Source organism: Equus przewalskii, chromosome 7 (genome assembly GCF_037783145.1).
Source record: "Equus przewalskii isolate Varuska chromosome 7, EquPr2, whole genome shotgun sequence".
NCBI lineage: Eukaryota > Metazoa > Chordata > Mammalia > Perissodactyla > Equidae > Equus > Equus przewalskii.
The window spans coordinates 8,938,230-8,956,050 of NC_091837.1; the positions used below are offsets into that span (position 1 = coordinate 8,938,230).

The following is a 17,821-nucleotide window of genomic DNA, read 5'->3' on the forward strand; positions in this document are numbered from 1 at the left end:
TTAAGGAACCTGGCAAACCTTGGGTGTCTGCACGTAAAAGATGAAAATCACAGCTCCTAACAGCCATGTCAGTGTCCGATGACACGGAAGTGTCCTCCCAACTCCTCTAATACAGCTGGCTCAAAGTTGTGGTGATAACAGAGAACTACAGAAAACTTATACCCAAATCAGGTTCTAGTCCAAAAGTTAACTTATAAGTTGCTTAGTAGGAATACGTGTGTATCTTCTCCCATAAAATGGTAGTCCCATTTCTGCTCCACAAAAGGCCTACCCATTTAATTACAACGTACCCAAGGTTTACGGACCCTACTCTAGTCAGCTCACCTCCTAAGAAGAGCTGAGACAAAGCAGAAAGGCAGCTAAAACAGATGTCAAGAAATTGCATACTAAACCTCCTTATGCCCCCTTGGTATCTTGTTTCCTAACTTTACACACAATTCTAACAAACATGGCTCCTTGGTTTTCTAGGAGTGGACTCAGAAATCAGAAGCTAAGGGCCAGCCTGGTTTGGGCAGTGGTTAAGTTCACACATTCTGCTTCGGAGGCCTAGGGTTCGCCGGTTCAGATACCAGGTGCGGACTTACGCAGTGCTTATCAACCCATGCTGTGGCAAGCATCCCACATATAAAGTAGAGGAAGATGGGCATGGATATTAGCTCAGGGCCAGTCTTCCTCAGCCAAAAAAAAAAGGAGGATTGGCAGCAGATGTTAGCTCAGGGCTAATCTTCCTCAAAAGAAAGAAATCAGAAGCAGCAAATCAGAACAGCTGAGGGAGAAGCACTGGAGAAGAGGGAACAACTTATAGACAGGTGCCACATCAGCCAACAGGGAGACAGCCTTGCACGCTGCACAACTCTACAGGGTGCCATTCACATCTGTGGTCACCCCAGATCCACATTATAACCAATTTACTGCAGCAGAAGTCAGGTATCTTGAGGATGGGGCAGCTTTTCCTAATTCACACAAAAGGACTCTGTGTTGGAGAAGGGAAATGTCAAAAGATCAAGACACCAGCCCTGCCCTCAAGGAGGATACGATCTAATGATGACTCCAGAGGTGACTCCAAGTCAGCAAGCAAAGGTTAAATTTGTGGTCAGCCTCCCGTTCTGAAATAGTAAGTTTCTACTCAAAGGGGTAGGGGGTTTGCTTTTTTGCATGCTGACCCTTGAGTGCAAGCCCTCCACAACACGAGACTGCTTGAGCTGTTGAACCTGCACAAGTTCCAGCCTCCAGCAGCTCAGGTCCCTTCCTGTACAGGGGCACGAAGAGAGCGGAGGGTGCCCGCGAGGCCCATCCGGCTCTGCCATTCAGGGTTCCCACCTGGCTTACCAGGTCCGATCAGTTCTCTTCCCGACATTTCACCACACAACACCAAGCACCGCAGAATTAACCACAAAGGACACCATTTGTGCAAAAGGGCAAACAGCATTGCAGTGTGGGATGCCAGGGACACATCCCTCCTCCTCCCGTCACAGGCCTGCCTGCCAAAGCTTGAGAGCCAGGCATCCCGAGATCCCACTTATGGGTGATGGCACCTGCGACCATGGTCTTTGCTGAATATACAAGAATAGTGAGGGGAGAAGATAGGCCTTCTTGGGATGGGGGGAAAGGAATAATGAAGATAAGCAGCTGGATTCCCCCACCCATCCTCCCTCCCATTCTTCTTTTCCTCCCCACTTCCCCAATCAGCCATCACTAGATTAGAGTTACCAGAGGACAAGGGATGTCGGTAGGGAGTGGGAGGAGGGGGTTTGTAATATTAAGAGCCAGAAGATTCCCTATTTACCCTGCAGCAAGTAGGGAAGACATTCACACATGAAAGGCCCATCATATAACTTCCACAAGTCTGCAAGAGGACAATTAAAAGTCTCGCAAAAGTAAATAAGAAAAGTAATTAATGTCACCTGAGCAGGTAGTAAGAATTCTAGAGTTTTCTACAACATCTTCCTGCAGGGGTACACAGAGGGAATAATTTTGCTTGAAATATTCAAAACTATTCAGCCCCCATCCCACTGCTGTTTTAGAGCCTCCCCCTTCCAAAAACAAGGTTGGCATGGTAACGGGAGCACCAGTCACCGTGGTCCCTAACCACATCCGCCAGGGCTTGGCATGCTGAGACATGTGCCAGCTCTGTTGTCTGTAGGGCACTCCTGGCCACAGTACAGAGCAAGCTATAATCAAGTCAGAAACCACCGCATTCGTATAGAACTCGGCTCAACATAAATATTCATTAAATGTGAAAACCTATGGTGATGCAATGTTGAGACTGCAAATTTAAACACAAGAGTCAGGAAATGCAAAAATTACCACTGCCACTGGAACTTGAAATCACCCACATGGCACATTTAATGCCACAAGCGAGTTTATATGTGCTCTAGAGATTTGAACCTAATAACCCAAAACTTCAAAACTATACATTATCTATTCATTTAATTCCCTAGATGAGGGTAACATTTACTGATGGGCACTGGGACATTTCTGGAGTGGACAGGCCATGAAAAGCCTTGAAAACCCTCTAGGACAAGTGACATAAAACACATCATGGACAGACTCTGGTGTACTCCTGAAGGTCCCAGTGCCCTTATAATCACCACAAAAACAGCAACAATAACCCAAAAGTCTCAACATGCTAACATGTCCATAACTAAACAATAATTTAATAATTCCCAAATGTTTACAGTTGGGCCCCATAAAGAGTAGAAAATCAAAGGTTTATTAAATTGAAATCTAACTTTCTCCCACACCTGCTGGCCTCTTTAGAAATACTACTGTAGTCCTTTAAAACTGCTTCCCACCCTAGACTTAAGCACAGGATCAAGGCCCACGCCAGAACTCCCAAAGAGGGGCAAAAAAAAAAAAAAAAAATTGAGGAAACAATATGGTGCAACTTTAAGTAAGGACCCACATACAGTTGTTTCTGAGGGGTCATACTGGAGCTACATGTAACTTTTGCTGTTTCCCAAAAGTAACAGTTCTCAAAGTGCTACCAAATATTATTCATATTTAAATAAAACACACTCCCTTAAAGTCTACAGTCAGGCTGAGATGTTCTCTTCTCCAGCATGCTTTAAACAATGTACCCAGGCAGTCACACGCCAGGCTGGGAGGAGTTAGATGGCGTCATCTCCTTGTCCCACCTCCTTTTTCCAGACCTCCTGGAGAGCAGAGGCAAGGTGAAAATTATTTTAAGAGTCTGATCCATCCCAACTATTTGGAATAGCCCTAGGACACACCCATGTCGGAAAACTCATGAAGTGTTTCTACAATCATACCAAGTTCTCCCTCAAAAAGCCAAGTCTTTTTCTAGCCACACTAACATCCCCATTACTATCCTACCCCGAAGTATTATGATCTAGAAGAAGAATTTCGATTCAGTAAATAGTTAAGAGTTTTGCTGCAAGGCAATAGCAGGATGAGTAAGACATAATCCCCATCTACTGGGAGCTGTGATCTTGTGGGGAAAAGAAAACATTAATAAAAGAATACCTACAACAAGGAATTTAAGACCGGCTGAGAAGTGAAAAATGGAGTGCTTTGGTTCAAAGGAACATACTGGTAGAACTTGCAAATGCTTGATGGGAAGGACTGGAAGTTTGACTGCAGGTGAGAGTTGAGAGATGGGAAAGAAGTGTAGATGGCAAACATGGGGGTCAGGAAGACGGAGGCGTAGAAATGTACTCCCGCAGAAGGGCAATCCAAAATGAAGGGCATAGAGGGAGGAACGCCCAGGACCACTCAGGGAACACACAGGATCCAGGGCCCCATCCTAGAGGCAAGAATGAGACAGAGGCCAGAGAGCCAGGTCACCTCTGTACAGTCACGTGCTGCATAACGACGTTTCAGTCAACAACAGACTGCATGACAACAGGGTCCCATAAGATCAGTACCATATAGGCTGGGTGTGCAGTAGGCTATACCATCTAGGTTTGGGTAAGTGCACTGTATGATGTTCATGCACAATGACAAGATGGGCTTACAACACATTTCTCAGTACACATTCCCGTCATTAAGCGACACATGACTGTACTCAGTGTGGTAGTAAACAATGGCAAGGCACTGAAAGATTCTGATCGAGGGAGTATCGTGACCAGAGGTTACTTAGAAAGATGAATCCAGTGGGGAGGGGAAGAAGTGATGGGAAGAAAGAAAACGTAAAGCAGGGAGAAGCTTAGGCAGCATCTGGAGTGAAGAGGTAAGGTCAGCAAGGAAAGCAAACCAAGCATCGTGAGTACCCAGTTTCCCTTTGACTCGGCCACAAGCTACTTTGATTTAAATTTTGAAATGGCTTTGCAAGTCAAGCTTGCAACATTCTTTACATGCCATTAGCTGTCTGCTTACCACCTACTCCAAGAATGAGGCACTTTCTGAAAAGATGCCAAGTCTGCAGGTACCCAGGGATATTTCTAAAAATCACACAAAGGGGTTGAACAGACAACGTCAAATGCATTTATGTAAAAGGATACAATTTGGTACAAAGAAAAGCATTCTATGTCAAGTGTGGGACAAGCTTTGGCAACTGGGACAACCTGAACAGCAGATGACCTTCTGGGGGGGATCCAGGGAGGGCGCTCCTCACTGAGAGGATGAAACAAGTGAAAGTGCGCTAGGACCCTAAAGCACCAGGCACAAGGAAGATTTTCTGGAATTCCACTATCAACGTGGAATGCCATTCTAGAAAGACCAGCACCTGGGAGCGCCAAGATCCAAGTTCTAACCCCAGCTCCTCTTGTGACCAAAGGTCCAAGGCCCTTGCCCGTATTCCTTCATTGTAAAAAGAGAGCAGAGCCATACCATTTTCCGGGTGCTCTCCAGCTCAAACAATAACTCTAAGAGTCAAAAGAAAGCAAGGAACAAAAAGAGACAAGGGACAAAGATCTTAATGAAGGCACAGGCCAAATGGCTCCAAGACTTCAGCCTTGAAGAGGTCCAAGAGAAAATGGAAGCACCTATGCTAAAGTAAAAAGAACATGCTGGTCATGTCAGGGCCAGCTCAGCCTTCCCCAGTAGCATAACGTGAGGCTCACGGGGTCCACTGAAATGTCACAAAGCCACTAATGGACATCTGACACGCAGAGGGTTGAGGAAGGAGAGAAAGGAAACTCACCAAGTACAACTTAAAGGTTTTCAGCTTCAGAACTTTCAGAGATAGAAAGGATGGCAAACTCCAATGCCTACTGGGGCCAGGCATTGGTAAAGGCATTATGAGTGAGTGAAGTAAGCCGATGCGATGCAAGAGAGACTCAAGAACTGGAGGCCCTGTGCTCCATCTGAAGAGGACAGCTGCTATTCCACTGGGGCAGGCTGCTGCCATGTGGGAATGTGGACCCAGCATTGACAGATCTTTTAATTTTTCAAGAAGAGCTAAACCCCCAGATTTTTATGTAAAATATCTAGATTTTTAACAGGAATCAAACAAAATACCAAGGAACGGTTTTCAGCCCATGGGCCTGCTCCTTAAATGCACCCCTGAAAGTCTGTGCTTGGCTCTACTTGTCTCTGCCCAGCACAAACTGACAGCGCCACTCTGAATGAGAGACCAGATTCACAGAGCCTGATCGTAAGCAGAGAGCCTGCTGCCTGGGAAGGAGGCAGAACAGAAGACAGGAAATGCAGCAGCACCCTCCCGGGCCACAACCTGTTGCCATGGGGTGTGCGGACAGCACAGTGGTCCCTTCCGTGAGGTCTTCTCTGGGCCTGTGAGCACGGCTGTCTGCCTGGATAGCCGCTGTGTCCCGCCAAGAACACAAGGGCAGCCCCCTGCGCCTGAATCGTGCTCAGAGAGACCTAAAAGGGAGGCACCCAGGTACCATGCCAGGCACCTTCCCCTTCAACGCAGACAGTCATAGCTCAGATCTTCACGGCAGAGGAAAAAAGCTCGTATTTTACTATGTACTAAATGATAGGAATATACAGACTTTCACTTTTATGAAGTTTTGGGTTTTTTTTTTTTTTTAGAAACAAATACTACCCATTGTGAGCAGGGGTGCATGGAAACACACATGCCGGCCTTACGGTAGGGGTGTATAAACAGAACACTCTTCTGCAGAGCACACTGACACTACATATCAGGAGCATTAAAAATGTTTCTACTGCTTGATCCAGTGGTCCCACTTCTAGAACTGTATTCTATGAAAATAATCAAGAGACAGAGAAAGGATGTTCTTCACAGCATTACTTATAATAATGGAACAGAGAATATGTTACACAGACAGTACAACTGTTTGAGTATTTAGCAACAGGAAAATACTCGAGGCGGAGGAAGCACCACAAACACTAGGGAATGTTTTTTCCAATTTTCTTTAAAATCTGTCCAAGCTCACGGGAAAAAAAGAAAGGAGGCTATACCAAAACATCGAAGGTTAACAGGTTATCTGTAGGTAGTGGGACTGATTTTTTTTCATACTTTTCTATATTTTCCAAGTATTCTATAATAAACAGGTATTTTTATAATTAAAAAATAAGATACGGATGATTTTTTTTTAAAGGAAGATTTTGGCCCTGACTAGAGGTAATATAAAATGAATCAATTCTAACATCTTGCCTAAATCTTACCAAGATACACCTGGGTCCTCAGGCAAGTGGGTCAGTGAGCTTTGGCTTCAGGTGACCCAAGTTCAGTCTCAGCTCTGTGGCCTCGAGCAGCTTACTTAGACTCTCAGCCTGTTTCCCTTGTAAAGTGGGGCTAATTCAACTGCGCAGATTTGTAAGGGAGAAATCACAGGAACATCTGAAAAGCATAAACTATGTTATAGGTACATAAAAGCTATGTTTCTTCTCTAGACTGTATCCACAGTAGGAACTCGATAAATGTCTGCTGACAAGCTGGGATACTCAAATTAACTCAAGTTCAAGTAGAAAATCAAGTTTTAATCAAATTCTTACAGCATTGGATGGGACCTTATACACACCTATTTGAGCACACACATCCCCTTTTATTTTAAAAATGCAGCACTGGGAGACCAGAAGTCCCTTTTCCAACACATATTTTTCACCTCAAACTTCCAGGATCATCAAAGTCTGTTTTCACCAAATCAACTCTACACATTGAGTTCCTAAACAACCATATCACACTGGCTGCTGGGGAGAGAAGGGGATTAATATCAAGTCTTACAACACATCTTAAGGGTAATAAAAATAAAATGCTCTCCCTTGAACCACAATGGGCCGGCTGACCTCATTCTCTTCACACTATCATGAGTCAACAGAGCCACTAAAAGTCAGATTTTAAAACATCTCATTCAAGCTACAAATAGAACAAAGAACCTCTACTCTATCCCTCCTCCCTATCCTGTCTGACAGGTATAAAGGCACGTCTCCACAAAGGGGTTATCAGCTTTAACCTCAAAGGTAGGTAAAAATGAGTTGGAAAAGGCCAGAAGGCTCAAATCCAAGTACTGTGTCGTTACATACATGTTTCTTCCCACTGGGTTGCCCAGGCTTAAACTTAGCCCCCTGGGCCAGGTATTTCCTTAGTGTCCTTATAGATACGTCCTATCAGAAAGGAACTGTGGTTAGCATGCTCTCTGCCCTCTACTCTCAGCTGCCTGCAGGCAAGGACAGCATCTCTCCCCTGCCTGCTGCCTCACTCGCACAGGGTCTGGCGGACAGAAGGCAGCAGTGAATGTCTGCTGGCTGAAGGAACGCAGTAGCCACAATGAGTTTTAATGGCCAGGAGGATAGAACAAGCAGCGAGAATCCACGGCTTCAGGTTCATACAATCTTTTAAATCAAATAGTTAGGGAATGGTCCATCTGTGCAAAGTAAGAAAGGTGATGAACATGGGACATGATCCCTTTGGAGAAAGCCACGCAGAACCCAAAATGGCTCTTAAAAAATCAGCCACAGGAAGGGGGTGTGTTTCACACCAGAAATCCCTTTCGATGCCAGAACACTCGGGCCGTTCCAACTTTCCCAATAGACAAAAAAGAAGGGAAGTGCCATCAAGTGACAACTGTATACTTCAAATCACTGGTGGCCCTCTTCCCAAACTTGGCAGATTGGCTCTTAGTGGAAAAAACAAGTTAGAATGAGACTTCCGTGATGAAAAAAAGAAGAACGAAGGAAAGTAAGAAACAAATCTCTGTAAGGGTAGAGAGTTTTCTCAGTTGAAGTTATAGACTCATTTCTTGGTCAGTCAGTCTGGGTTTATACCTGACTCTAAATTCTACCATCAGATCCCACAGTCTCATCCCAAGCAGAAGAAGGTGCCAAGTGATGCACTCTTATAGAAACAGAAAGGGCTCAGAAGCAAATAGACCTGGGTTTCAATCTCAGCCCTACTGCCAACTTGCTCAGTGACCGCGACAAGTGACTTCATCTCTCTGAGCTTGGTTTCCTCGTCTGAAAATCTGGGGCATGCCATCTACCTCGACCGTTAAATGTGAGTATAGCACACAGGAAGCACTTAATCAATACTAGCTATTTTTAAAAGCTCTGACAGAGAAGGCCCGAGCAACTCAAACTTTAAATTACAGGAGAAAAGCAACCACTTAAACCCAATGTACAATTTAAGAACGCGTGGCTTTCCCCGACGATACACCTGATTGTAAAGCATGCTTCTAGATCTGCTCTTCCTGGTATTCTGAGGCGAGGCGCAGCCAAGGATGCCAGACAGGCTCCAAGCCTGGTACTCAGGAGACCTGAATAGTTATCGCAGGTCGCCTCTACCTCACCACATGGCCCTGGGCAAGGCGCTTCACCTCTCTGGACCTCCGTCTCCTTAACTAACACGCTAAGAGCTGAATCTGGTTCTGCTGGTTGTCAAGATGGATTTAAACATCATTTTTGTCATGAACTACAAATCCACATTCTCCAGACTTAGGGAAAAGCATCAAGAAGCAAAGTTTCCATGTGGCATATATTCAAGTTAATGATGACTCTGCATACCAAGCCTTCCCAGTTATTCCGAAGGACACCAGGGCTTGGCCATGAACTATTCTTCACGAGTCTGTCCATGCAAAACAGCTGTCTACATTAAGGCTTTCTCAATACTCAGTGTTTTATCAAGAAGAGAACATCTTCAGATCTTTATAATGTCAGGTATCCCGCCCCTGAACACGCACACACGCAGGTCACTTTCATACAACCTAGTATTATAATACCAGTGGGTCTATCAAAACCAGCCATCTAATCAAGCAAGTTTCTGAAAATAACCAAAAAGAAAAGATAATCCCAGAATTTATTAGCCAAGCCAAATGAAGTTGTTCTTATCAATTAATCCAAGCCCACTGACCCACTGCCTGCCTGATGTCTACTCTAAATCCATCATTCATTCACTCAATATCAAGTGTCTCATAAGCGGCAGGCACTGGGAACCCAGGGATGGATCCAAGGGTGAGCAAAACAGACCCACACCCATAGAGCCCAGGTCCACAAGGGAAGGTATGAGGAGCTGCTCTTAAGGCAATGAAACATCAACAGATGCTCCATTTCATTTTCCAATGAATGTGGAAAAAGAACAGTTATACTCTGCTTTCCCGTAGCCCGTATTCAGATCAACTCCTTCTTGCACTTCACCATTTAGATGCAGAAATTCTCTGAGTGACTGTTTTCTCACTTGTCCCAAGGATAATGCATTTAACTAGTACCAGAGAGATGGCACAGGAGAGAAGTTAATTCATTATAGACAACGGATGCCTTAAGGACTAAGGGCTCAATTCTACGGGGAAATCCAATTGGGAAGGATTACCATTTATCCTTACACACGTCTCTCTCTATCAGAGACTGTGAACTCCAGAAGCCAGCAGCAATACGGTGTCTGGTACAGAACAGGGCTTTGGTGAACATCTATCAAATGAATACGCTCAGTGGAGACACATAAACCTAGAGTTTACTTCTCTACAACTCCTGCTGGGCTGAGCCCCACATCGCTCCACTCAAATTCTTAGTAATCGACTATTTAATGATGGGTACTAGATCAGTGTTTCTCTTTTTTCTTCTAGGGGAAGAGGAACATCACAGAACCTTCCAAAAGGCAAAACCGTATATCTTTTCAGGAAAATAATTCTGTGTACATATACAAGATGGTGTGTATAATTTCAGGGGTTCACGGGCCATCTTCGGAAGTCTGTGACCCTCAGGTTAAGAACCTCTATATTAGATTGTTAAAAATTAGACTTGGGGCTGGCCTCGTGGCCTAGTGGTTAAGTTCGGCATGCTCTGCTTCAGTGGCCCGGGTTCAGATCCCAGGCATGGACCTACGCCATTCATCAGCCATGCTGTGGCAGTCACCCACATATAAAATAGAGGAAGAGTGGCACAGATGTTAGCTCAGGGCTAATCTTCCTCAAGCAAAACAGAAAAAAAAATTAGACTTGATTTAATGTTAAAACCTAACCAGCAAAGTTCTACTTATTTGGCAAAAATAGGAACAAAGGGGTAAGACGGAGCTGGGTTTCAATCCAGGTTTTATCATTTACTTGCTGTGTGAGGTTGGAGAAATCAAACTTTCTCAGCCTTTCTCAGCCTCAGTTTCCTGATCTGTAAAATGGGTTAACAATAGTTGCTAATTCCATGTTAAAGCCAGGATGAGATGAGCAAACATGTGACGTGCTTGGCACAGTGCCCTGTACATAATAAATGCTGGTAAACGGAAGCCATTACCACCTTCCGTCTAGTCTACAGACTCCACACTTAGCATCTCCATCTTTGTCTCCATTCAGAACTGCATTAGTAACTCCCATGGAATCTCAGGGAACAAGACAGAAAACAAGAGTCCCTAAGAATTGTAAGGTCAAAACACAGCCCTAATGTTTTCCCCCAAATCAAATGCTTGGTTTTAACCTAAGAAGGCCCTTCTGACAAGACAGTCGGCAATCCCTTTCTGTGTAAATCCAGGTCAGCTGTCAGCACACAATTGTTCTATCAGGCCAAGTCAATTTTTAGAGGCAGGCCTGTTAAGTTAACTTAAAATGGAGATGAAAAGAAAGTGTTTGATCAAATGCTTAACTGCAGAAACACACTGACACGGAGACAAGGCAGAGGAATTAGGTTCCTAAAATTATTCCTGTGATACCCTTAGTTAAGATTGGATATTTAAGGACCTCACTCAGCCTTTCCAACCTACCACCCAACTCTCCTCACACCCCTCAGAGCTAAAGGCACTGGCTTAGTTCTTAAATGTCCTCAGCTCTCCTGTACTTTCAAGACCATTCAACACTTCACCCAGGATCCAGAAAGGCTGATTTTAAAGTTACACAAAGCCTATCATTCAGATTTCTTCTACAAATGGATTTCTCAAGCGTTTCTAAATATTTGACTTCAAGAAAAAAAAAAAACGCATTTCCACTTTAAAACAATCTTTCATCTCCACCGATGCAAATTTTCTTTGTTTAATCAATCCACATACTACTAGCCAGTGTTTAATCAGGCCTTTATTTAACATCGCTAACCATGGGAGTTGCACAGCCAAGTCTGAAAGTTTCAGATAATGACCTCATTAATAGCAACAAATTGGTTTAAAGATGAAATATGTATCAATATGTCTAAGAACCCTTTAAAGTTTCACGCTTCAGAACCACAGGAGAAGCGTAATTAATTCCTCCAGCATTCACACCGGACGCTGACACTCTCAGAAGCAAATGGGCTTTCATGCTGCATGAATGAATTAGATAATAAAAGTAATTAATAGCATTTCATAGCCACACATTGTTTTCACAACTTTCACAGATGAAGACATCAAAAAAAATTCTCTTCTTACAGAGAGCACTGGTGACCTTGGGAAAGTTATTTCAGCCTAAAATGAACAACGAGAGAACCAAGACTCCGGGTGACTAATCCCAAGGTTTGGATTACTACCTCTCTGACACTGACACACACACACACACACTTGCTAACCAGGCCTCCTCCTACCCTAACCCATGCAAATGACCTGAACAGCTACTCCAATTAGAAATATCTGGGCAAACCAGATGATGAGACAGTATCTATTGTCTAAACATATACACACATATATTTTCACTGCATATAATAGGCAGGGGGAAAAAAACGAGTGATATAAACCAAGGTCTCATCTTAGAATTCTTAAAGGAGAGAGACTCCCAAACAGGTTTTTTTCTCCTCTAAACCAGGAACAGCAGTGTTACCAAACCCCACTGGAATTAACAAAAGCAACACTAGAGTACCACTCTTTAGGTTTAGTTATGAGGAAAATGAACTCTGCTTTCAAAACTATAAAATATTAAAGAGCAAATCATGCAGAGTTTTTTCAAGATAGTAAATAAAAGGAGGTTTGAAAAGTTCAACAAGGACGCTCAGAAAACACGATTAATCTGAAGCGGAACACCAGTCTGTTTCTTCTACATTCTCATTTCTCACAGAAAACGTTACGTTTCCTCTCGGCAGTCCTAAAACATCAGCTTTCCTTAGAAAAACCTTTTTCAGGGCTGACAGTGGCCACACCAGCCACTTCAATTGGGCAGCATTCGAAGAACTAATGAAAGCATGCCGGCCTCTGTACACACAGCGCTGAAAGCCACACTGTGCGCCTTCCATGCACACAGAGGTTCAGCGAGCCAGTGCCCCCAATCAAGTTATTAAAGATATAGGGCGAAAACATCAAGAAATGACTATTCAGACAGCTCAGATAAACTCACCAACATTACAGCAGTTATAAGAAAATTAAGGACACCTATTACTGATTGCTTAACAGGTAAACTTATTAAATACCGTTTAAGTCATTTTTCTTTACTTAGCAATTGTTGACTTATTTTGGGGCGGGGAGCAGGCTAATGGACTACAAAAGAGTTAGATAAGCACTTCAAAAAGTTTCAAAAGAGAATAGATTCCTTCTGCCAAATTCACACATTATCTCTCTACTCAGGAGGATAAAATAGTTACAAATGATGTCTTTAAACTGCTAATTTTGCATTAAATGGCAAACCCAAGATTACCTCTACAGCATAGCACTACTCATAATGGATAGCTCGCCGGGCAAACTACCGTGGAAAAAGAGTAGAAATTAAAACCGTGCAGATAAAAATCGCAAACTTCAAAAGTCTCCTTCAAAAAGTGAAGTGCCACGTTAAAACATCTGTTCTCTTGCAAGGCTGTAAATCAAACATTTCTAAAGCCATCAGGGCACAGGAAAGGTCTTGAAGAGAAACACGGAGTCACAAGGAGCAAGCTTTAAGATCCAAAATATTCTCAAAGGCTGTGCCTGAAATGCGTAGGTATCTTCAGCAGAGCATCACCTCGAAAGCTTATAAAGACCATAATTATAACATTATCAAAGAAAAAAGCCCAAAAGACTTTAACATATGTAGTCCCAGGACTCAAAGAACATGCTTCCCCTTTTATTTACCCCGCAGAAGTTTAAGATGGGGATAAGAGCCCTGTAAGGCAATGCTGCTGATTAATCGCCCAGCCGAGGTGCCTCCTCCAGCTCTGTAAGGACACACCTCCAAGGAGCCAAGCTGCACAGCTCCCTGTCCTATCCAGCAGGGCTCGGAGTCTGCACCAGGGGAGGGAAAAGGAAGAGGCTGCTGTGCAGTCACTCCAAACACTCCCCTTCTCTTCATTCATAACTCTCCCAAGAGTGAAGTGCAGAAGGCCCAACGCTTAGAGCCCGGCAGCCACCCTATCATCCCCAAAAGGTTCAAAGACAAGCCAACCATTTCAAATCGCTCCCATCTGAGGCATGTATATTAACCACCAGAAGTGCGCTGGCCGGCTACTAACAAGTTGATTTTATCAAATCATAGCCAAGGAAGCGGGAAAGCATCTACCCAGCTCACCATCCGCAGAGGCTTCAGCTGGGAATCTCTCCTCCAAAAAGTGCGCACAGCTTAAAACTCTCCCTAGCCAGCTTCCTCTGGAATGCAGACCTTTCATCTGGAGTAAGGTAGAGGGGCCTGTCAGTGAGCGACTCGGTCTCCCGATTTCCAGGCCCTCCGCAGAAGTCCTTGGCCGAGGAGCGGGCAGGCAGCCTCCCTCCCACCCTCTGTAATCTGAGGCATGCAGCGAGGGCTGCCTTCCACGGCCACTCCAGGGCACCCGCAATCCCCACTCCTCCTCGGCCAGCTCCCTCTGCTCCTCTACCTGCTGCTGCTTGTCCAGAGCCCTGCAGGAGGGTAGGCGCCCAGGTGCGGCGGGCGGCAGGTTCCAGGGAAGAACCAGATGTGGTGCAGCCCCTCGGCTATTCCCCAAAAGAACAAGCATGGATGCGAAGCACAGCCTGCGACCTGAAGCAAACCACCCCATCCTTCATCACTTCTCTTTCCAAAGCTGGCATTCAACAGGTAGTTCCCGGGACTTCCACCTGAGGCAAACCGAAATGCCCAACTGCCCCAAGGAGGCCGCCCCAACGTGGGTGCCCAGACCCGGGGTCCTCCTCCCACCCCCGGACCCACCGGAGGCCGAGCCCCCACGTGCGCTCGCCCCCCGCTGCAGCGCCCTGGAGGCCGCGTCCCACCCGCCCGCCCGCCCGCCCTCCGGGGAGGGATGCCGCCGGCCCCCTCGCCGCCCCTCCCGCCCTCCTGCCCGCCCGCCAGCCCGCGGCGGGGTCGGCGGGCGCAGCCCCCGGAGCCATCTTGTGGCGGCGGCGGCGCGGGGCCCGGGCGGCGGGCAGCTACCTGCACGATCTCGCCCTCCGCGCTGAGCGTGGCCCCGGCCCGCGAGAAGCGGCCCGTGAGGCCAGTGGTGTAGGTGGTGTAGTCGCCGCTCGGGCTCGACTCGAACAGCACCACCTCCACGAACGCCGTCTCCTTGGCCCGCGCCGCGCCGGGCCCCGCGGCCGCCAGCAGCAGCCCGAGCAGCAGCGGCAGCGGCGGCGGCGGCGGCAGGCGGCGGCCGCGGGGGCCGCGGGGGCGGCGGCGGAGGCGGCGGCGGCGGCAGCCCGGGGCCCCTGGGCGCCCGCCCGAGCGCGGCCTCATGGTCCTGCGGCGGGAGGGCGCGGAGGGCGGGCGCGGCCGGGCATAGTCGCGGGCCGGCGGAGGACCGAGCGCAGGCGGACGCCTCACAGCCCCATCGCGGCGGCGGCGGCGGCTTTGTGGGTCGCAGGCTCGGCTCGGCTCCCCCGGCCGTCGCGCCGCGGCCCTTTCATCTGCTCCACGTGAGGGGTTATCCCCGCCCCGGCAGCGTCGTGACCCGCTCTCCCCTCCCTCCCCGCGCTCGACCGCCGCGGCCGCCGAGGGGGAGCGGGAGGGCGGGGCGGGCGCGCCTGCGGCGGGAGGCGGGGCCCGACGGACGGACACGCCCCCGCCCTCGCTCCGCCCCTTCGTCCCAGCCCCGCCCCCGCCCGCCGTCTGTGCTCCACCCCTTTGTTCTCGCCCCGCCCACCGCCCACCGTCTTGCTCCGCCCCATCGTTCTCGCCCCGCCCCCAAGCCGCCTCTGCCCCCGCCCCCTCACCCTCGCCCCGCCTCCGCCGCGCTCCGCCCTCGTCGGCAGACATTTCCCCTCCCGGTGGCTGGAGTTCGGCGGGAACTGGGATTGCGTCCTGCTCCGGGGCGACGTGTGTTCTCTCTGGAGGCCCCGCGCCTCCTGGTGCCGTGCAAGAATTAAGGCCTTGTCCTTCCCGACTCCCTCGCCCCAATCCACAACTCCCGGGAGCGGGGCGTCCGCACCCGTCCCTCCACCCCACCCCCACCTCCAGCATCGAACGAGAAAGCCCAGGCGGTCAGGGGGCGTTTGCAGCTCGGCCTGGCCGGGACGTGTCCAGTTGTTGCGCCAGTGTCGTTTAGACAGTTAATCTCAACTGGTGGAGGGACCTGGGGTGGATTTAGCCATGAGGATTCTGATGGAGTTCATGTTTCTGCAGCTCCAGAGACTGTAACTCAAACACCCGCCTCAAGAGAAGTTCTGAAACTTTGAGTCTCATGGTGTGCAAAAGGCTGGAGGATTCCAACACCCATCGCCCTTTATGCACAGACTGATGACTGCCAAATTAAGGTCCGCAGGATAGATGCTCCAGGGCCCAGATGTTCCCAGTCACCCAGAAGATAAACTTTCAATTCCCTGCCCCTCTTCGGAATATGCCTTTTCCTTCCTCATCTAGTCCTCTTTAAGAATCCAACCTTCCTTCAAAATCCAGATTCCATTCCCACTTCCTCCGTGGAGTCTTCCTTCTCTCAGCAGAATGGCTTTGTTCAGATATTCGCAAATATTTGGTTAGGATGGTCTGCTTCTACTTGCTCCCACACCCAAAATATTAAAAAGACGAAAAAAGAAAAGAAAGCTCATTGAGAATTATCTTGGGTAAACATTTCACCAGGGTTACATTTTAAAGTAGAGAAAATGTTTTCAAAATGTGGGATAGAAAATACACTTGATTAAGTCCACAGATCTGCGATGCCACATTTGGACCACCCAGAGCTTCTGCTCAGGAGGGAGGCGCCTAGGAAAGCAGGACTTTGAATATGGTGGCTTTTTAGTTTCCCCAGAACCAAGCGTAACCAGTACTGACTGGAACTGAGCAACAGCAGTCCTGACTATAGTCTCCCCCTAGGTGGGACAGGCCAGTGACACTGTGCAGTATTTAGAATTCAAGGTCACCATCAACTGATGAATGGATAAACGTGGTATATCCATACATGGAATATTATTTGTCAAGGAATGAAGTACTGATACATGCTATAACATACTTGATACAATGTTTCAAGGATGAACCTTGAGAACTTTTATGCTGAGTGAAGGAAGCCAATCACAAACAACCATATAGTGTATGATGCCATTTATGTGAAATGTCTCGAACAGGCAAATCTACAGAGGCAGAAAGTGGATTAGTGGTTGCTGAGGGTTGAGGTGAGACAGGAATGCATAGTGATTGCTAATGGGTTTCTTTTCGAGGTGATGAAAATGTTCTGGAATTAGATAATGGTGATGGTCGCACAACTCTGTAACTATACTAAAAACTACTGAATTATACACTTTAAAAGGGTAAATTTAATGCTATGTCAATTATGTCTCAATACAGTTGTTAAAAAAATTCAGAGTCCTTAGTGGTATTTTCATGCAAACGCACACGCATGCATACACACAGGATACTGTGTAAGGATATTCTCTGCTCTTTGAAGTCTTACTGCAAATCTCACACCCTCAACAAGACCTACCCAGTCTACTCTATTTACACCAGCAATGTGCCCCTTGTCCTCGACTCCCAACCTCCCTTGGCCTGCCCGCCCCCCCGTGGCATTTATCACCTTCTAACGTACTAAATAATTTGCTTATTTATTTTTGTCTCTTCTCCACGCCCCACATACACACATGCCAGAGAACAAACCCTATAATGGCAAGGAGCTTGTCTTGTTCACTGACTAAGGCCAAGCCTGCCTGGCCCAGAGTAGGCACTCAATAAATATTTGTTGCATGAATTAATGACTAAATGAATGAGTGATAAGCTCATCATCGTGTATCCCTCCCATTTTGCAGACATTTGGGGCAGCTTGTTAACTAACAGCTGCTTAGGAACACGGGCTTCATGAGACCAAAATAAATTCTGAATGTGGAGAAGAGCAACAGTCCTTCCCTCAGGGACTGCAATGAAAACCCAGACAAGGGTCAAACAAGAAACCGCTTTCAATTTTTAAAACTCAGCTTAACGAAAGATATAGTTAATAAGACACAGGCCAGCAATACAAAGGTAACATGATTCATCTCTCAGCAATGTAAAGCTGTTTAGAGATGGAGGTATTTACTGAGTAATGAAATTTCACCAAAATCTGGCGGGCAGCAAGGGGAGATAGAAAATAACTTCAAATGAGAGATAAGACCCATTGGCCAGGAGCAAGGACTGGCTAAGAGAGCAGAGAGCGGGATTAAGTGATAAGAGTGATGAGAAGTAATGCACATTCATTATCTCTTGTGGCACATCCTTAGTAGGCCATC

The 17,821-nt window shown here is 46.9% G+C and overlaps 1 protein-coding gene and 1 long non-coding RNA gene across 2 annotated transcripts in view; one reads left to right on the forward strand and one right to left on the reverse strand.

The window, feature by feature from the left end:
* Nucleotides 1-15,130, reverse strand: part of ZNRF3 (zinc and ring finger 3) — a 150,659-nt gene extending 135,529 nt beyond the window's left edge. Inside the window, exon 1 of the mRNA XM_070628627.1 lies at nucleotides 14,571-15,130. Coding sequence (XP_070484728.1) covers nucleotides 14,571-14,870 — 300 coding nt within the window. The 5' untranslated portion in view covers nucleotides 14,871-15,130. The remainder of the gene's footprint in view (nucleotides 1-14,570) is intronic.
* LOC139084706 (uncharacterized) lies at nucleotides 13,446-16,171 on the forward strand. The gene is made up of 2 exons (XR_011542345.1): nucleotides 13,446-14,237; nucleotides 15,756-16,171. It is a non-coding gene; the product is annotated as an uncharacterized lncRNA (long non-coding RNA).
* The last annotated feature ends 1,650 nt before the right edge of the window (nucleotides 16,172-17,821 follow it).